Genomic DNA, 21,643 nt, shown 5'->3' on the forward strand with positions numbered 1-21,643 from the left:
CATTAGCAAATGGTTAATATAACAGCACATTGTCAAATCATAGACTAATTAGGCTTAATAGGTTCGCCTCCATCCGTACAATGGGTTTTGTAAATAGTCTATATTTAATACTCCTAATAAGCACGGTGATGGTGATTGGTGCAGGGCACCCCACCGACCGGCACAGTGACTAGGATTTGGGCCGTCATGACCATTCACCGAAGCTTCCTCTTGGGAAGAAAGAAAGCTTCAGCAGCTAGCCAAGGTCATGGTGGAATAATGGACCGCAGAACGGAATCTATGGAGAAAATCGATCTAAGGTGTGGACGTTAGTTAGGTGAAAACCGGCTGGCGTGCGTACGTCTAATAAGACGGAGGAGGACTAGCAAATTCAGGTGGGCCGTTTGACGGTGCCATCATACTAGTAAGTACGTACGGAGATTAGGAAACAAGGAAGAAGGGAGAAAGGAAAACCAGCAGCAGCCGCCTCCCAATCCGGCGGCTTCGCCTCCAGGATTACCACCTTTCAACGCCTTCCTTTCCAAGCAAATTCCTTCCAAAATGGCCTGCTGATCTGACCATCCATGTCGTTGCTGGAACTACAAAGGACCAGCTATCTTAATTATGTTATATCATATATTTATATTATATTATCTGAAAAGTGGTCGCGCATTTTATCATTCCTTTTTTCATATAGCAGTGGAGGATCCAACGCAAACTACTGCTGCCTTGCCCCCTGTTTTTGCATGTCGATCGTATACATATAGTTCCACGATGCAAATTTTTTCATTACATCGAAATCAACGCATAATATAGCCATAGAGTGGTCAATGCAAGCATGCATTTTGTTTTGAACTGATGGCTCTTGTTTCGTTTGCAAAAACAGCAAGCAGCAATGATATAAGGGCCCCTTATTATATATAGTACGTATAAGGAATATCCATGATAAGCTAGCGTCGTCGGATACTACATGCATGGATAGTAGTGAGGAGCTGATATGGATGGATGAAAATGAAACCGGCGGCTACATGCCATCCAGGGGGCTGCCAACCCTCCAGGATTTTACTCCGTTCCTCGCCCCTGCGTGCTGCCGCGCCTACTTTACTAATTTCAACGCCGAATATAATCCTGCCCTGCAAGAAAGTTGAAGTTTTCAATATGGAAAAGTGCACCCATCGATCGATCCGCATTTTACTTAAAAAAAAGAGCATTTCAGGGGGCTTCGCTAGCTTATAAATAGCAACAGCCCTTATCACCTCACCATCCATCACCTATCTCTCTCTCGATCTCTCTCAACGTCACTTGCATCATCAACAAACAAATTAAGATCGATGAAGAAGGCTTCGTCCCTCTCCGAGCTGGGCTTCGACGCCAACGGCGCGGCATCGGGCTTCTTCCGCCCCGTCGCCGACGACACCACGCCGACGTCGCACCGCCGGAGGCTCACCAAGGTCTCCGTCATCGGCGCCGGCAACGTGGGCATGGCCATCGCGCAGACCATCCTGACGCGGGACCTCGCCGACGAGATCGCGCTGGTGGACGCGGTCCCGGACAAGCTCCGCGGGGAGATGCTGGACCTGCAGCACGCGGCGGCGTTCCTGCCGCGCACGCGCCTCGTCTCCGACACGGACATCGCCGTCACCAGGGGCTCCGACCTCGCCATCGTCACCGCGGGGGCGCGCCAGATCCCCGGCGAGACGAGGCTCAACCTGCTGCAGAGGAACGTGGCGCTGTTCAGGAAGATCGTGCCGGCGCTGGCGGAGCACTCGCCGGACGCCATCCTGCTCATCGTCTCCAACCCCGTCGACATCCTCACCTACGTGGCGTGGAAGCTGTCGGGGTTCCCGGTCAACCGCGTCATCGGCTCCGGCACCAACCTCGACTCCTCCAGGTTCAGGTTCCTCCTCGCCGAGCACCTCGACGTCAACGCGCAGGACGTGCAGGCTTACATGGTGGGCGAGCACGGCGACAGCTCGGTGGCGATATGGTCGACGGTGAGCGTGGCGGGGATGCCGGTGCTCAAGTCGCTGCAGGAGAGCCACAGCAGCTTCGACGAGGAAGCCCTGGAGAGCATCCGGCGTGCCGTCGTCAACAGCGCCTACGAGGTGATCAGCCTCAAGGGATACACCTCCTGGGCCATCGGCTACTCCGTCGCCAACCTCGTGGCCTCCATACTCCGCGACCAGCGCCGCATCCACCCGGTGTCCGTGCTCGCCACCGGCTTCCACGGCATAGCCGACGACCACGAGGTGTTCCTCAGCCTGCCCGCTAGGCTTGGCCGTGGCGGCGTCCTGGGCGTCGCGGACATGGAGCTCACCGAGGAGGAGGCAAGGAGGCTCAGGCAGTCGGCCAAGACGCTCTGGGAGAACAGCCAGCTCCTGGGCCTCTGATGATAATGACTACTCTGTCGTCTCATGGTGATGGGTCGTGTGATTCGCGAGCTCATGTCAGTTTTCTATATAGTCAATAATTAGTGCACTTGTTAATAATTTTTTTGTGGTGTAATATGGAGCATTTGGTTGATGTAACCATTTGCTTTAGAGTCTGTAACATCAATGACTTTTCATTTTGTATGCTTGTCTTGTAATTAACTTGAAAATAAAATGTTATTGAGAAGCAATATTTGCCTAGCTCACCTATATTTTATTTAGCCTAGGTGATTAGAATTTTTAGTTTCTTCATTTGCATATTTGCACTAAGCCCTCGTGTCATCAATGTATTTGCATGGACGACGAGAAGACGAAGAACGGTTGGGCCACGTTTGTGGCCCACCCCTGAGGGATGACTGCGGTTTATATTGCCCCATGCTCGGCAACAACGGGCCAACGGCTACACTAAGCTACCTTTTTGATATTGAACACATGCCATATGGGCTAAGATAGGCCCACTGCCATGGTATTGGATCGTGATCACAGCAGCATTGGATCCGCAGGTCGACGACGCTCTCGCCGCCCATGGACCCTCTCATCTTATTTATAATTGACCGTGAGGCAGTGGGCCTCATCTTTTTTTTCTGAAACTAAGTGGGCCTCATCTGTCCTTTGATTTTATGTAAGAGGTCAATTTGTTAAACTTTTTAAGATATCAAAGTACCTTCCAGTGATGATGATCTCAACAAGACATGCAATCTTTGAAGAATGAAAAAACGGAAAGGAGCTTCCATTTGTCCCGATGAACAAGGCCTACGAGGTGATCAACCTCAAGGGCCTCGTCTCTTATCGGCAAAAATAAGTAAGAATCCTATTAAACATCTTGATTCTTGCTTATCGTGGTAAGCTGTTTTAGATATTTGAACTACAAGAAACGATAAGTGAGAAGAGGGAAAATCATTAGCTACTCGCGGCCAACGTTATATCTTGCATCCTTGGCCACCAACGCTGCATCAATCTGGTGTTGTTGCTCGCCAGTGTGTTCCATCTTCCATGGGATAGGACGATCATGAGGTACCGAGGAGCCGGGGTAGGATGCCAGAAAGTGAGCCGCTGCATTTGCCTGGGCCCTGGGCTGGGGTAGTGGGGTCAGTGTGGTGTGAAGCCGCAGGAGGAAGCTGAGAGCACGGCACATGGCTGCCGCTGCCATTCACGTACACGGTACACCCATTCATGTGCGCCTTGGGATTCCCCCATTCCCTGTTCATCTGCTGCTTTTTCAGACAGTGGATCATTGGTCTTTTGGAGGAGAGCAGGGTAGGTGGTGGATCGTGAGCGTGTCTCACGGTCGGATGGATCTCCTTGACCGCACCAAGCCAGCTAGGATTCTATCTCCTTCCTCCTCCTCCTGCGGTTTCTGATTCACATTGCTGCTCTCAAGATCCGTGTTCCCGTTTTACCCCGTGCAAAGCACTCGCCTTGCCCTCTGAAACGAGCGGGGGGTAGAGCAGTCACTTCCCATCACGGTCGCCGTCATCGCTTCCCCCTCCGAATCCAACAACATCTCGCCTCGCCGCGGTTTCACTCCTCACTCCCCATCCCTCTCCAGCAGCAGCTCGCGTCCACCGCCACCGCCCACCATGAGCCGCGATCAATTCCTCCTCCGCCTCCTCGACCTCCACGCCGGCGACGACCCCTTCTTCCCCTTCCCCACCTCCTCCTCCTTCTCCTCCTGCCCATTCTCCACCTCCTCCGCCCACCACCGCTTCCTCCTCGACGACCACCCCTCCTGCCCCCTCGGCTTCACCTCCCCATCCCCGATCGACACCTTCCACCTCGACCTCGACCTCGACCTCGACCTCCTCCTCCCTCCCCGCGCCGCCGCGCCCCCGTGCCCCGCCTTCTTCGACCCCTTCCTCCTCGACGCGCTCGGCCACCGCGTCTCCGCGCTCGAGCGCGCGCTCGCCCCACCACCCCCGGCGCCCCGCCGCAAGTACACCTACGCCGCCGAGGCCGACGGCAGGAAGGTCAAGTGGGTCGCCGAGGACAAGCCCGCCGGCGGGAAGGCCTACAAGTGGGAGGCCGAGCTCAAGACCCCCAACGACGACGGCTTCGACCGCAAGTGGAAGTGGGAGTCCAAGGCATCCGCCGCCGGCACCACCAAGGTCAAGTGGGCCAAGGAGATCAAGGGCAAAGGGTGGCTCGAGCCATGGTCCAACTCCTACTCCGTCGAGGAGACCTACGGCGACGACGACGACCAAGACAAGGCCGCCACCGCCGCCGTCAACAAAGTCAAGGAGGAGAACAAGCCCAAGGATATGAAGAAGAAGAAGGGCAACGTCGAGATCGTCGAGATCGAGGACAACACCAAGGGATGTGTCGCCATCAGGAAGGTCAGATCTTTATGCACTGTACTGCCTGCGTTTGGTAGGCGAACTATAATGCGGCGCCTAGATTTGGTCAAATGTACAGCAAAGATTGCATTTTTATGTCAGTTCCTGCTGCGTGGCTCACAGCTCGGCAAGATCTGTGAGAAATGCGATCTTTTTCTTAGGAATTCCCGTGATTTTAGATTCCATTCTGTGCTAACCATTTGGGAAAAAAAACAAATGGATTTTGGGTGCTGAAGTTACTGAATAGTTGGGGGTTTAGTTAATTCAACCTTGCATTGCATTCTTATAGCTACAAAAAAAAAGAATTCAATTTGTTGGCCATTTGTGCCTGTAATCACATCATGCTCCTCTCCCCAGGCATTTGAAATGAGCCATGCCAAGGGAAAGAAGAAGGAACTATCCCAACAAGATGCTGCATTGCTGATACAGATGAGCTACAGGGCGCACCTGGCCCATCGCTCCCAGGTGCTCCGATGCCTCCGCGACCTTGCTGTGGCCAAAGCCAAGCTCAAGGAGATCAGGTCCTTCTTCTACAACATCTCATACCGCCGCCGCATTGCCCATGACTCTGAAGAGCGCCAGAGGTTCGCTGAGAAAATCATTGTGCTGCTCTTGACCGTTGATGCCCTTGAGGTAAGTTCTTCACCCATTTGATGCTACTTTCACTAGTATATGTTAATACTAAACTTGTATTCCGTGTATGTTCACTTGTTCACCATACGCAGTTGTTCATTTTCAGTTTCGGTTATGACAACTGTTTTACACAAGAATCTGTTAGCACTATGCAATGTTGTTTAGAGTACTACAAATTACGTTTTACTATCAATATTATCCAGGACACTAGATGAAAGTGGTGATGACATGCTCTGTGGCACTATTGTTATGGTCTTACATGATGTGCACATTAACTTGAAAAAAAATCTGAAACATGTACTAGAGTTGACTTATTGCTTTCACAGTTGATCTTTTAATATGGTTGCTGGTGTATATATAATATGCTCTGTCCAATGACTGACACATGACTGCCTTTAAGGGTGTTAGCCTTTATGGCTTAAATTTAAATCATTTCAGTACATTTTTTACACTATATAAGTTTTTTGTACCGTCAAATGTTTGCTGCTCTAGCCTCTGTTTGGCCACTTCACAACTCCATGCACCTTTAAAAGTTTGCAGTTTTTAGGGCAGATTGTAATCTAAGGACAAAGCTGCAAAGAATTTCCAATTTATGACCTGCAAAAAGGGAAAACAAAAGAATCTTCTAATCATGCTCACAGTTTAAGGTCTTTTGTGAATACGTGAACTGTGGAAACTCAAACTACATCACCTTCACTGTTTGGGAAAAAAAACATTCCGTTAAGGTTTTTTTGTCTGATTCCCTGTTACTCTGCCTTGCAATTGATCCTGAAAAAACAATGCAAGAAGAAACAATTTAAATGATAATCCCCTTATGTTCCTGTTTCATGTGCCAATGCATTACTTTGTGCTTGCCAGGGACCGGACTACATGGTTCGCAATGCCAAGAGATCGATGCTTGAGGAACTTGAGGGGATGTTGGAGATTGTTGACCCTCAGCCACCAGGGAAGCCAAGGACACTTAGCCGCAGGAAGTTTGATCTCCCAGAAGGTGGAGCCATCCCAAAGGAGATGAGGGATGGTGTCAAAAATGTCGTCAGAATTGTCGAGGAGGGCAAGTAAGATTCATCAGTGATGGAATGCTTGTAGCGGACTAGCAGGATGTCATGCGGACTTATAGAGTTTGTGCAACTGCTGAGAACACCCCTGATCAGATGTTTGCTAGAACCTTGCGTTGTTGTATTTACTACTAGAATGCTGTTGCTTGTAATGCTGTGCTAGCAGTATGATCCATGTTATGTTTGGACCTGTTCCTAGGTGTTTCCTTATTCCTAGATTTCGGTGATGTGTGTAAACTAATTCATCATCCATCATGGGTGGTGAAACTCTAATAAAAATTGGCATCAATTCATCACCATGGTGTGTTGCCTTTCACCAACTGCCTGTGCTAGCGTTTGCCATTTCAGCTGATGGAAACGTGATGTGCTAACATTTGAGTTAGGGTACTACCTTTGTTGTCCCATCCTAATTTTGGAAACTTTTTTGTTCTGCGAAAATCTTGCCATCCTCAAAACATTTATCGCGTGAAGCCGTGAAGTTTTCTGCTGCATAAACAGATGAGTCGTCCTAATAAAAAGAAAATCTTAATCGGTGTGGGCCTGGTTTCTGTATGTCATCAGCAATTTCAGCTCTGTGGTCATGTTGAATAGCGGAAAGGCCCATCGACCTGGCCGGCCTGGCCCAGTGAGTGATGTTAAGCATGTACCCTATCCAACCAATAGGGCTTCCATTGTCTATTCATCTCGAGCAAAATGAGTGTGCATGTCTTATTATTTACAATGCCATTTCGCTTCGCCTAGGTTGATCGGATTTTTTTTTTTAAAAAAAAGAAAGCTAGTGTAACCTCCAATACCTGATTTGAGGTAGACCACAGCTGTGTGGCAATTGTTCTTCTTCCACTTGCTACTCCAATTACAAAATACGGTATTACTTGATAAACGAATAACGAACAGGATTTATTGCCCAATCTAATTCAGGTGGGTGGTTTGCTCCCAGCCGCTTTGCTGGAGAAAATTTATATCATGGTTATGTGCATAAAGCTAACCTAAATCCAAGCAGAGGGCTTGTTTCTGGTGACCACCCCCTCAAATGCAGAAGAAATGGTGCTTCAGTTCAGTGATTTTGGGAAGATTGATAACTTGGGAACAGGACGTTAATGTCCCAATATCCTAACTTGTACAATATAGTTTGAAAAAAACACACCACTTGTGGCTGATGTCTTTAGCGCTATATCGCTTAATATATCTTTCAGAAGATCATTAGCTGGTAATAAGCTATTAGAATGGCACAACCTCTTGGTAGAATAGTTCAAGTTAACCTTAATGAAGAGACAGATGTGTTTCTTTGATGGATTGTTTACTGTGAAATCTATGTATAAGCATCTCGTCAGTTCCGGAGTTAGAGTTACATAGGAAATATGGCATATGAGATTACCATTGAAAATTAAGATTTTCATGTGGTATTTAAAGAAAGGGATTATTCTAACAAAAGATAACTTAGTTAGGAGAAATTGAAATAGGGATAGATGCTGCTGCTTTTGTAGTTATGAGGAATCCATTGATCATATTTTCCTTCATGGTTGGTATGCCAAATTTCTATAGCGTGCTATACATATAGTTTGGTATTTCTCCACCAACAATCATGAATGATATGTTCTCTTCATAGGTTAAACAGGGGGCACAAGCCATATCTATACTTACTAACGGGGGTATCAGCTTTTTGCTGGGCAATATGGCTGTCTCGAAATGAGATTGTATTTGACAAATGTCGACTAAAAACTTTTTTGCAGGTACTATTCAGGGAACGTATTGACTCCGATTTTGGGCTAAGTTGCAGTGATGTTAGAACAATGAGAAGCTCTTCATTTTGGCATGCCGGAGATTAGAGATGGCAGCTTTACGCTTATTTAATTCAAATGGATGGTCTTTTAGTGAGTCGGCTTCGTATCGTTTTTCAAACTTATGGGTGTAACAACGTGCTAATAATAGTGGACTGATCCTCTTCTTCGAGAGGTTCCATTATCTATAAAAATGTTCATTGTTGTTAAGTTGGAGCTGAGACCTACAGAAAAGGGTGGGTCATACAGGTGGTCAGAAAAGACATTGTTGAGATCCACCACTTGTCCACAGGTGCTACCAGACATACAGAGAAACAGTGCTCTTACACCATCTCGTAAGTTTCATGTGCTGCTCTCGTGCAGTAGAGATGGAGAGAAGCTGAGCTGGTGGCGGTTGTTCTCTTGTGCAATGATTGCCTGAATATGATACAGCAATGTTGGCCTTGCACTCAAGATCGGGCGCAGGAATGGTTAAACAAAGTGAATTATTGGTGGGATCAATCAATTATTTGAGCGAGAATCTGCACACGTCCGTCCGTTGTTAGCTGCTTAATAATAAAGAAACGTAATTATTGGAGATTACACACACTCGGGGCACTTTCAGACCTGACGACCTTCATCTGATACCGCTCTCGTACGTAGGGATTTTTTCTCGCGACGGTACCTTGGCACATATTTCATTAAGAGAAGAAGAAGTATGCAGGGATTAGCCGCACAAGACCAGAGCCGCATCTGAATTTGGTCAGAAAAGGTTTGCATTTGAGCTGGCAGTGCCATGTGGGTGCCAAGCTGCAGATGCAGAGGGATTGGATTGGATTCTGCTGCATGCATCTTTGGAGGGGCCACCAGATGGAATTATTGGAGCTGGGCCCGCGCTGTCGCTTTGCCGTTTAGAATTTAAGGTATAGGGTGGCTGGGAGCCTCAAGCGAAGATGAGGTCAGGATTCACCGTTGTGCAATGTCCGAGTCACAGCTGAGGTGTCTAGTGGCTGGCATTGTGAAAAGAATTCTTCTTCTTGTTCGCAAGGCCACACACTTGTACTGGCCTTTTTTTAATCTACTTGTATATACATATATATTCTTTGCGGTAAATCTACTTGTATAATTATATATATATTCCGTGCTTGTAATAGAACATATTTGGGCTCATAAAAAAATGGATAAAAGATAGCTGCAGGAGCTGAATTTTCCATGCATGAACGATCAAGGGCGGCGGCTGGCTCCAAACCATAAAAGACTAAAATTTTATCGAAAATTATTTTTATCTGAGGTTGAGCAAATGATTAAAGTGGATGGTGTGCATGATGGTACATGTCGGCATCAGGATTCAGAACGTGGGGTCCAGGGTCCACGTGGGGTTTACACACGCCACGAGGTTGAACCGGACAAAGCTTGCTCCATCACACCACATCACAGGATGACTAAAAGCGAAGAACAAGGCGTCGGCGTGGATCCACGTGGCCTGAATGCGAAATCCATCATCATATCGCTAGCATAATTGTAGGAGGTTGGCGCCACATTGATGTTGTTGTTCCGTCTCTCTTCTACCTCCTCATTTTTTTACGCATAGTTTTACTTAGATATATGATTATGTTTATAATTTAAAATGGAGGAGTAGGTATCATTACTGTAACTCAATCTCCTCCTTGCTTCCTACTGCTAATAATATGTGCATGGTCCTGCGAGGCCGACCGACCGAGCGAGGACAAGTCTGGAAACGGGAGCTACGTGTCGTGCTTGGCCATGCATCAAGGTACCAAGCTACTCAGGTTGGTGCGTTGCTTTTGATGATGCCATGCCAACAACACTGTAGCATGTCACGGGTCCAAGACCGCTAGCCTTGTTGCTTACCTGTCGCATCACAGCACCCTCCAATGCAATGTGCATGCAATGCAGTAATCAGATGGAATACCTTGTGAGCGTGCAGATTTAGGTTCTCTTGGTTCTCTTGGCACGGGTTCACGGGTTTCGGTTTTAGCTTCGCACTTCAGCAGCACGACACTATGTTGCACTGTTTTTAACTGTAGCGTGAATTCGGAACGAGTGAAAAAAAGGTAAAATGAGTGAAAAAATAAACTAGAAAGAGGGGACGCCGGTGGAGCCGAACAAAGTGTTGTCAGTGCTGCATAGTGCTGAAACCGAAGCCGACGGGAGGCATACCAAACGAGGCCAAAGTGTCGATGACCTGTCTGTGGCAGGGTAATTGAACAGTGAGCATTGGAGGCTGCTGAGGTGGCACCTCCGGACACTTGGAAAGAGGCGCAGCCACCAGTTGGGCTACCTACCTACTGTTCCTGTAGGAGAGGATGTGTCAGCGTCGCTTCCCCTGCATTATTGTACCCAAACAATGCTGACTCGGCAGCAAGGAAGGTTGCTTGCCTGCTACACCATCCGTTCATCATCACATATTCACATTGCTGATTTGGTTGCCTCGATCTGTTGATGATCTGCAGTAGTATAGAGGATTAGAGGTAGACGGTGACAACAAGATGCTGCTGGGATCTCACACTCCGATAGATCCACCGTGTCCACGAGAGAGGCATGTGGCGTGTCGATGCTCCTTCGGTTCGGTGATGCGATCGGCCCGCCCGGGAACCATCATTGTCTGCTCACCAAAATGCCGCCACTTGGCATGACCCACAGGATGTATGGGCGCAGTGGACCAAAGGCATTTGCTTTGTTGGATTTATTAGTAAGAGTCCTTGTCAATACATTACAATGTATGTGTAGGTGAACCAAGAAAAAAAACACTAGTAAATGACAAATAATCACAGAACACCCTCACTAAAAGAGAGAAAAAGATGGGGCCACAAATCCATAACACCAACTAGTTAGCACTACTATAGAACACTTCATCACCGCCGGCTCCAAACCGGCCTTCACCGCCGATTTTGGATCCGTCATATAACCGTCGGTTCTGGCCCGGCCAGGCGCTACCAGGCCACGCGCCGCCGCACCCCCTAGCCGCGCCCTGCTACGCGCTATGGCCGCCGCCGTAGCCTCGTCAACACACACGCACGCACGCACACACACACACACACAGAGAGAGAGAGGAGGGAGGGAGGTGGCGCACCTGGGAGGTCACTGGATCTGGATGGCCCGCCTGCCCAGCCGCCGCACTCGTCGCCCGCCACCGCACTCGTCGGATCTGAGAGAGGGGGATGAGGCCGTGCATCGGGGAGAGGGGTTGAGCCCACGCCGCCACGCTCGTCGCTCACCACCGCGCCACCGCACTCGCCACCCTGACCTTCTTGCCCCATCGCTCCTCACCCCGCCGCCGCTCCTCACTACAAGTGAGGGACGAGCGGATGGGGGAGGGGAGAGGTTGCAGAGGGAAAGGGGGATCCGCCGCTAGGCACCGAAGAGGAGATAGATAGAGAGAGAGGAGGGGCGGAGAGAAGATATCGAGAGAGAAAGAGGAGGGGCGAGTCAGAGAGAGGGGGACGGAGAGAGAGGTGCGCGAGTCAGAGAGGCGTCGGACGCGAGACAAATTTAACTCCATTCAACTGTTTTTTCGGGTCCGTGACCCACTTCCACTGCCGATGCGTCTTAAAGTCCGACGGTGATGCTATCACCGTCGGGTTACAATACCAACAGGCGGTGAAAGTCATTTTCGCCGCCGGTTTTAAGTTAGATGGGGCCGTGGAGCAGTTAAACCGGTGGTAATGGCCCCGCAGTGATTACAATTTTTTTAGTAGTGTAGGTTCGATGGCTTAGAATCTACTGAGTAGACTATGCTTGAGTTGTGGCTAATTCCACGTAGAGAGCAAGAAGGAAGGGTTAAGGTGTGGGCCATATATCTATCATGCAGGCCAACCCATGCGCTGACGAGGCTGATGGTTCTTCTTACGACTTATATTGCTGACCACGAGAGAGGAGGCGGGGTTGGAAGCCATCAGCGTCTCCATTATTGGTGGGCCATGGAATCTCCTCTTGGTCCATGTAATTATACAAGTCTACAGGGCCAGTATACTCCTACTTGATAGTTGGTTCAGTGAAGCAGCGCAGAATGAAGAATACTCACAGTTTTGTTGTCGGCGATGCATGCATGCTTCATGCATTTCAGCTTAGGTAGCAGAGGCAGGCAAGTAAATGGCAAGACAAAACTGCAAGGAATGAAATTTTTTGCAGTGGTAACATAACATGCAGTGGCCGCCTAGGCACATGCATGCTGGTTGTGTATAGTATTAGGATAGGATTCATCATGCTCGCGCCGCATGCCTTGCTGGGTTAATCCATGCATGGAGTAATATAGTAATATCGAAGTGATGATCATGGCAGCAGTAGGGGTCGAGCAACGGTACAACGCCAGCAAGAAGGCAACTCTTCCTGCTAGCTGTATGATGATCGATCACTCGCTAAAAACCAAAGTCGAATTCAGTTGGCAGTGAGAAAGCTAATAAGCTCGGCGATGATGACGATGAGCATAATTATATTAATTAGAGGGATGCTGTATGTAGAGACGTACCGGAGCATGGATCCAATTAAACCGAAACTAAATTAACACTGAGTACAGAGAGGACTTTTCGATCAGAGACATACGTTTTTGATATGGACTAAAGGAAGTCCTCTCTCTGATCCAAACGGCCACCACCGACAGCCACATCTAACGAGAGCTTTAATCCTAGTTGGTAATATCAATCGGGACTAAAGCTCCCCCTTTAATCCCGGTTGTAACAGTTAGGATGGACCATGGAATCTGGTGGATCATTTAATCTCGGTTGGAAAAACCAACTGCTCTCATTTAGTCCTGGTTGTTATTACCAACCGGGATTAATCATTTAGTCCTAGTTGGTAACACCAACGGACTAAATGAGAGGCATAGTTCTGGTTGGTTTTTCCAACCGGAACTAAACGCACGCTCTATAAAAATCCCCTTCTTCCTCCCCAAGCTCGATCCACTTATCAGACTGAGAGCTCGGGCTCCTTCTCCGTGGCGAGCAAGCAAGCTTAGGGAGGTGCTGCCTCCTGCCTAATTTTTTTCCTCATTTTCGTCAAGATTTCACTCATCCAAAGTGTTGTAAATGTTAACTAATTCATGCTCCCTTCATTTATTGTTATTATGCTTTGTTTTATGCTTTAGAGATAGAGAAAAATGAGTTTTTTTACAATGAGGGAGAATGGAGAGGATTTATGCATTTATTGTTATTATGTTTTGTTTTATGTTTTAGAGATAGAGAATGGTCCAGTGCTACGGGATGCATAGAAATACTGCGAAACTGAGAAGGAATCAGAAAAGTTGCAGCGCATGATAGATGATCACAAAAAATTATTGTACCCAGATTGGAAGTAGGGGCATAAAAAATTGGGTACCACACTGGAAATGCTGCAATGGAAGGCAAAAAATGGTGTGTCCAATAAAACATTTCAGTGGATATCGAAAATTGTAAAGAACATGCTTCCCGAGAATAATGAATTGTCGTCCACAACATATGAAGCTAAATAGATTATTTGCTCTCTAGGATTGGAGGTTCAGAAGATGCACACATGCCCTAATGATTGTATCCTCTATTGTGGTGATGAATACGAGAAATTGGATGCTTGTTTCCTAAATTATCACCTAACACTGTATCATTCATTATTTTAATTCGCAGTGCATGGAAATGATTCCGTAAGCATTACCGTGGTGATTTCAAAGAAAAACTTACATTCAGTACAACGTTCCTTGGTATGTATGAAGTTTGCGCATTTTGTACATTCCATAACACGAATATTTCATAACTTTTTTTCCACTAAAGTGCTTGAGACATGAACAAGAGAATAATTTATATGGATACTACGTCTGTGAGCACATGTACCATTTCATGAGGAACAAGGTGATATCGGACCATATAACTATACATAAAATAAACCTATTAATAATTAATTGTTTTCTAGCTTCTTAGTGTAACATTCACATATTTCCAAATTACAGATGATCCATATTAGAGAAGAACTCTTGGCGAATGAGAGACTTTTGGCAATCCAAGAAGCTCTCATAGGATTTCTAGTGGACGAGGTGATAAATTCCAATGGAGAATTTTATTACGATGGACATTCAATAGCCGAACCGAGCAACACCACGACGGAAGGATCCTAAGAATTATGATGACAAATTATTCTATATATAGTAATTGTATGAATACTAGTTTGATGTGTAAACTACTAAGAATTGTATATATAGTAGTTAAAATTAATATTACCATCATGAAATATATATACGACATGCATACAATACGAGCGTATACGTGTAAATAGTGTATGCTAAGGATGTATACGTATATATGTATATATGTAAGTGAAGTAACAATTAGCATTAATATGGAAAAGAATTCAAGGTAAAAAGGAAAAGTATTTAGTACCAACCGGGACTAAAGGGGCCACGTGCATGCGCCTGCATGCGCATGCATGGTGGTACCAACCGGAACTAAAGAGGGAGACCTTTAGGGCGTGTTTGGTACTGCTCCGCTCCAGGTTTTGTAGCTCTGCTCCAAAATCATCTTGCCAAACACCTCCAGCTCCAACTATACCAACTCCAGAAAAAATGTGGATCTGGGGGGCAACTCCAAGGTTTTCTGGAGCTCCTCAAAGGATGCTCTAAAAACACAGGTTTCATACCTTCTCTTGGTGTTGGGTGGAAATTACCCACCAATGCTACTGGTTACACATACCCCTTCGGAAAAAAGGGCTGGTACCGTTCTGCCCCCTCGGTTCCCTCCCGACGCATCTATTGTGCCAGCTCCTCCCCTTGTATTTTCTGTTTGCCGCCACCGCCTTCTGCCCTCCCTCCGGCGGCAAAAAAAATGAGATGGACGCCAGTGATCACAACTCCCCAATGATGAAATTCCATTGATCACTCCTCCGTCTGGATTGATTTTGACCCCAAGCACACGCCGCCCAAAGAGTCCTCGCCGCCAACACCGCCCGTGCTGCTAGGTCCACCTGCCGGCAGCCACGGGGACAGCCATGGCTCGCCCCCAGGGCCGCGGCCTCAACACAACAACCAACAAGGGGCTCGGCTATGGCGAGAGGCTCGGCCATGGGCAGGCGCGACCTATCTAGCACCCGGCCTGGTCAACGGTAGCCCCTCTCTGGCCAGCCCAGTGGATGGTCTGGATGACCATGTGGCCGGCGGCCTGGCTGGGGGCGGCCAGGGCCTGTTTGGGGGTGGCCAAGGCCTGGCTGGCCCCAAGCTTGGACCGGACGAAGCTAATGTCAGCCATGGCCGTGGCAAGAAGATGCCAGGAAGAGGCCAGAGCCAAGGACAGAGCAAGAAGGCCTCCAAGGCAGCCTACAATTCCTGAAGTTAGATTTGCATATGGTAGCCAAACAGGTACATAACTCCAAATTTGGTGGAGTGGAGCTAAAAAAGGTGGAGTTGGTGGAGTGGAGCTGTTTTTTTTTAAGTGAAGCAGTCCCAAACAGACCTTTAGTCCCGAATAGTTAGTCCTGGTTAGATATTCGAGAGATGTGACTCTCTCCGACCGGGACTACTGCTCAGTTTTCCACAGTGTAAAGATAGGAGGAGGGAAGCAGCTAGGTAGCCCCCACTAGTATATGGTTAGTTTGTTTCCTCAACTGACGGCGACACGGAAGGCAAGCTAGCTAGCTGCATGAGGAAGATCTCTACTAGTTGGATGGCCTAATTCATCGCCAGATCGGGATATTAATTCACGTGGCCGGCCGGCCGGCCGGCCGGCGCTGAGCACTCGGGCATCACGTTACGGGAGAACCTAAAGAACATGCATCTGCCATGCCCCGATCAATCATAAACTGTACAAGTTCAGGTTTGCATCCGCACAGTTTGTAGGATGAGAAAGTCAGGCTAAGAAAGATGGGTTTGCTGCATTGCCATTCTAGCTATATCTCCTCCTCAATACGTCGCAAGATCCTAGCCACAGCACGGCGAAAAGTTTGCAATGTAGTTCCATGCTTGCTTTGAGCCATGCCAAAAAAAAAAATCTTATACTAAACATTGTTGTTATACTGATCGATCACAATTATGGTGAAAACATGGTGCGTCCTAATCCAACATGGTTAATTCTGGTATTAATTAGATGAGTTTGAATCGATTAACAGATATATACCTCCAAGCAAATTAGCTAGACGTACGTGCCTCTATGTATAGGGTGAATCGGCAATAGTATACATTATTTACCTGGTACATATCCTGCTGGAGTTGGACTTAGCTAGTAGCTAGAACATGCGTGCATGATAACCTATTCCTGTACGCATTACATTACAATACCGATACACGATGGAGAACATGGTGATGCATGTGGAACTCCATCTCCATCACCATGTTGCTGCGGCATCTACGAGTAGGAGTACAACTCTGTTTGGATACGCTTCTTCTAACCACGCTTGGATTATAATCTAAGCGAAGTTTTTCTCGCTTCTTATAGTTCAAATCTATAAAGCGACTTACCACATAAGCGAGAATTGATGGAAATAAGCAAAACGTTTGACGGAATTCTCACTTATTTCCACCGATTAGCGGCGGAAACAAACGGGACCTACGTATTGTTGGAGGAAGCAACGACGGTGATGGGATCCCAGACAATGCGGGCCCAGGGATCAGAGAGAAGAAAACCCAACGGGGCCGTGCCATGTGCCGAACAGCGGCCATCCAAGTGGATGATGAGCACAACACCCAACCTGACCCGACCCGCCGGAGGAGATGGAGATGGAGATGGAGATGAAGATGGAGAGGGCATGAGAGCCATCGATCCTTCCGTGAGAGACTCTGCCCACCTATAAATACCATCTCGACGAGCGCTTAGCCTTCACACGCCGAGACTTGTGTTCTTGTTAATAATAGAACAGAATACAAGGCCAACCGGGGCCCGAGATCGGCGACGAGGCCGTCCGGCCGCGCGTCCGCCATTAATTCTACCTTCTTCTTCTTCTTCTTCTTCCATTAATCCATCTAGAGGTCGACAGAGACAGCTAGGTAGACAATGGAGACCCGGGACAGTGCTCCCTCCACGACGCCGCTCCCCTACTCCTACTCGCCGCTGCCGGCCGCGGACGCCGCGTCCGGCGAGGTCTCCGGCACCGGCCGCGCCCGCGGCGGCCGCCGGAGGCCGCTGTGCGCCGCGGCGCTGGTCCTGTCCGCCGCGCTGCTGCTCGCCGTCGCGGCGCTGGCCGGCGTCGTCCGCATCGCGCCCCCGCGGCCCATGCCGGCGCCGGCGGCGAGGATGAGCAGCAGGGGCCCCGAGGCCGGCGTGTCGGAGAAGACGTCCGGCGCGTCGTCGTCGGGCATGCTGCTGGGCGGCGGCGAGGGCGGCGGCAACGCCTTCCCATGGAGCAACGCGATGCTGCAATGGCAGCGCACGGGCTTCCACTTCCAGCCGCAGAAGAACTGGATGAACGATCCGAATGGTAAGCCAATTCCTCGTTCGTTCTGCAGTAATCATCATCTATAGTAATAAATCCATGCACTTGATCATACATTGTGCACTGCCCTTATTTGATCGATCCGAGTAATCATCTGGAGCTGTTGCCTGTTGGATCGGCAACCTAATTATATTAGTCATAGGCTAGCTGTCCCATTCTTGTGGTTGTGGATGCTGATCCCCATCCGTTGCTTTTAGAAATTCTGGTGGCTAGAATTGTGGATACCATGCCTGGGATTCGTCCATGGTCCAACAAACCACCAGAATTTTGCATTGCATTATTTGCTTCCTTTCTTTTCTATCCTTCCATCCATCGTCCTTGTCACTCAACATCTTTCTCTGATGGAGTACATGATGATATATGCATGGTAATACTAGTAACTAATCCATGGTTGTTGCAGGCCCCGTGTACTACAAGGGGTGGTACCACCTGTTCTACCAGTACAACCCGGACGGCGCGATCTGGGGCAACAAGATCGCTTGGGGCCACGCCGTGTCCCGCGACCTTGTCCACTGGCGGCACCTCCCCCTGGCCATGGTTCCCGACCAGTGGTACGACATCAACGGCGTGTGGACGGGGTCCGCCACCACCCTCCCCGACGGCCGCCTCGCCATGCTCTACACCGGCTCCACCAACGAGTCGGTGCAGGTGCAGTGCCTCGCCGTCCCCTCCGACCCCTCCGACCCGCTCCTCACCAACTGGACCAAGTACGAGGGCAACCCCGTGCTGTTCCCGCCGCCGGCCATCGGCCCCAAGGACTTCCGCGACCCGACCACCGCCTGGTTCGACCCCTCCGACCGCACCTGGCGCATCGTCATCGGCTCCAAGGACCCCCACCACGCCGGCATCGCCGTCACCTACAAAACCAAGGATTTCATCCACTTCGACCTCCTCCCGGGCCTCCTCCACCGCGTCGAGGGCACCGGCATGTGGGAGTGCATCGACTTCTACCCCGTGGGCACACGCGGCAGGGGCTCCGAGAACGGCATCGACATGTCCGACGCCATATCCGAGAACGGCGTCGTCGTCGGGGACGTCGTGCACGTCATGAAGGCCAGCATGGACGACGACCGCCACGACTACTACGCGCTTGGGCGGTACGACGCCGCGGCCAACGCGTGGACGCCGCTCGACGCCGCCAGGGACGTCGGCATCGGCCTGCGCTACGACTGGGGCAAGTTCTACGCGTCCAAGACCTTCTACGACCCGGCGAAGCGCCGCCGCGTGCTCTGGGGATGGGTCGGCGAGACCGACTCGGAGAGAGCAGACGTGTCCAAGGGATGGGCGTCGCTCCAGGTACACATTTGCTGCTTTCTGCTCGTATTCGCATCGTATATTCTTTTTGTCGCATGTATGCTCTACTCTGCATCTTTATTTTACTGCTGTCCATTAGTATTATTGTGTTGTGCACTTTTTGGCTGGGCTGGGAATGGGATCCACATATACTAGACAGCTCAGAAGACACGTCGGAATGGGACGACGACAATATAATATAATGGCACCCACTTAGCTTGCAATTGCAACTTACACCGTGTCGGCATCATGTCCATGCTGCTGTCAGCTTTGCTGGCTGGGCCACTGTTGAGATACCAATACTAATAATCATCAAGCTGTTAGTACAGTTCACGGGACATAAGTGATGGCTGTCATCTTGATGAGCTCATGTGCGGCATGCTAGCTCCATGGTTGCAACTTGCTAGCTTCCATGGTTGCACTGGCACTTGTCTTGTTAGTTGCTGTCAGTTTTGGATGACATGGCCTGTTCCAGCTTAATTACTAATTGTGTTTGGCTTAATTACTGATGAAACAACAACTAACTAGTAATTGCGCCATGGCAGTCGATCCCCCGCACGGTGCTGTTCGACACTAAGACCGGCAGCAACCTGCTCCAGTGGCCCGTCGATGAGGTCGAGACGCTGCGCACCAACTCCACCGACCTCAGCGGCATCACCATCGACTACGGCTCCGTGTTCCCGCTCAACCTCCACCGCGCCACCCAGCTCGACATCGTCGCCGAGTTCGAGGTCGACCGCCACGCCGTCATGGCTCTCAACGAGGCCGACGTCGGCTACAACTGCAGCACCAGCGGCGGCGCCGCCAACCGGGGCGCGCTCGGGCCCTTTGGCCTGCTCGTCCTCGCCGACAAGCACCTCCACGAGCAGACCGCCGTCTACTTCTACGTCGCCAAGGGCCTCGACGGCGGCATCACCACGCACTTCTGCCAGGACGAGTCGCGGTCCTCCAGCGCCAACGACATCGTCAAGCGCGTCGTCGGCAGCGCCCTCCCCGTGCTCGACGGCGAGACCCTCTCGCTGCGGGTGCTCGTCGACCACTCCATCGTCGAGAGCTTCGCGCAGGGCGGAAGGTCCACGGCCACCTCGCGCGTCTACCCGACGGAGGCCATCTACGCCAACGCCGGCGTCTACCTCTTCAACAACGCCACCGCCGCCCGGGTCACGGCCAAGAAGCTCGTCGTCCACGAGATGGACTCGTCCTACAACCACGACTACGTGGCCCAACTCTGAGCCATGCAGCTATCCACTTCATTTTTTGATACAGAGAAAAGCATCTTTCTGCTGCCGCTTGTACCTATCAATTTTTGTTTCCCTTTTCGATATCCCCTGCTTTATTTTTGTTTCCCTTTTTTCTAATTATTATTTGCTCGAGGCTTTCTTCCTACTGTACTTTCTCCGTGCCAAATGAAAAATCAAAACAAATAGTAATTTGGGCCGGAGAGAATACTACCTAGTGGAAGACGCCAAGATGCAAGCAAGGCTACATTATGATAGCCTCTGGTTGTACATTCATACATCAACACCCATGAGTCAATTGTCTACATACTCCTAGATTTTAATTCTCTCAATATTTTCGGTGTTGTAAGGAATCGGTGCTCGTAGTTTAAGAGGAGGAGGGGGTGAATTAGTCAACTTAAAAGCTAAACCTATGGCTTTCACTAGTTACAATCAAAACATAAACTAGATTATGCTATCTAGATGTGCAATCTATGGTTGATATAGTGTGAAACCCTTATCACAAAATAAGTTTTACAACCTATAGCCAATCCTATCAAGATACTACTCTAGGAAAGTAAAGGCACACAAGCTGCAAGTATGAAATGTGGAAACGTAAGGAGGATACGAGGGGAAGCAAACTATTGACACAAAGATTTATCCCGTGGTATCGGTAGGCACTAAGCCATCACTAATCCACGTTGTTGAAGTGCTCATACAAGAGTATTTCTTCCCGGTCACCAAGTCTCTCTCAAGGTGCCCCTTAACTTGCCACAAAGGCTCGGCCACTAAGTCTCACACCAAGTCCCTCAGTCACCTTGATGATGTCTCCACTAAGGAGCTTCTCCATGAAGGAAGGGGGTCTCCACGTCCCCCGCAAAAGGTCGTCAACGTTGCTCCACACCAAGCCGGAGGGTCGAAGACGTTCCGGCGAGCCACCGAGGCGTTGGCTCACCTCTTGCACAGCGGTGGTTCACTCTAGAATCTGATCACAAGGTCGATACATTTTGCACTCACTCCTCTCTAGGTCTATCCTAGCACTACTCACTCTTCTAAGCTTGTGCTAAGCCTTTGATGGATCACTTAAGCACTTTTGGTGGCATGGATGTGTTCTTCATGAGTCTTGATCTTCAATGCATCCCTGGACACTCCAACAACTCCAAATGGGCGAGTGGTGGGGGTATAAATAGCCCCAAGGACTCAAAGAGCTGTTGCTCCAACTGCTAGTGAAAAAGGATACCATCGGATGTTCCAGTGATATATTTTTGACCTGCATCGAAACATTCGGTGCAACTAGCCGTTGGCTCCCCACGCACAAGTTCCTCAGGAATTCATCCGACGCTTTATCCAATGCCCCCATCGGATCATCCAGTGTCACTATTCACGTCACATAGCCGTTGGATCCCCTTGACGTCATTGTTCTTATGCTTTCTCTGATGGTGCCGTCGGATCATCCGGTGCTAAAGGATTTTTGTTCAAAACCTTTCTGGAACTTCTCAAAGAAAATATGCTTTGTCCGACATCTTCCTTGACTTATCATCGGAA

The 21,643-nt window shown here is 49.3% G+C and overlaps 3 protein-coding genes across 3 annotated transcripts; all 3 read left to right on the top strand.

Annotated features, from left to right (window-relative positions):
- Nucleotides 1-1,255: 1,255 nt before the first annotated feature.
- Nucleotides 1,256-2,601, top strand: LOC117849186 (L-lactate dehydrogenase A). Its single transcript, XM_034730763.2, has one exon. The coding sequence runs from the start codon at nt 1,311-1,313 to the stop codon at nt 2,367-2,369; it is 1,059 nt and encodes a 352-aa protein (XP_034586654.1). The 5' UTR covers nt 1,256-1,310; the 3' UTR covers nt 2,370-2,601.
- A 1,151-nt stretch (nt 2,602-3,752) lies between these two features.
- On the top strand, nt 3,753-6,728 carry LOC117849171 (uncharacterized). The gene is made up of 3 exons (XM_034730754.2): nt 3,753-4,741; nt 5,099-5,374; nt 6,233-6,728. The coding sequence occupies exons 1-3, from the start codon at nt 3,989-3,991 to the stop codon at nt 6,434-6,436; spliced, it is 1,233 nt and encodes a 410-aa protein (XP_034586645.1). The 5' UTR covers nt 3,753-3,988; the 3' UTR covers nt 6,437-6,728.
- Nucleotides 6,729-16,898: 10,170 nt separating this feature from the next.
- LOC117861538 (sucrose:sucrose 1-fructosyltransferase) lies at nt 16,899-20,434 on the top strand. Its single transcript, XM_034745111.2, has 3 exons — nt 16,899-17,573; nt 17,989-18,884; nt 19,427-20,434. Exons 1-3 carry the CDS (start codon nt 17,150-17,152, stop codon nt 20,111-20,113), a joined length of 2,007 nt encoding a protein of 668 aa, XP_034601002.1. The 5' UTR covers nt 16,899-17,149; the 3' UTR covers nt 20,114-20,434.
- The last annotated feature ends 1,209 nt before the right edge of the window (nt 20,435-21,643 follow it).

This window comes from Setaria viridis, chromosome 1, assembly GCF_005286985.2.
Source record: "Setaria viridis chromosome 1, Setaria_viridis_v4.0, whole genome shotgun sequence".
Lineage (NCBI taxonomy): Eukaryota > Viridiplantae > Streptophyta > Magnoliopsida > Poales > Poaceae > Setaria > Setaria viridis.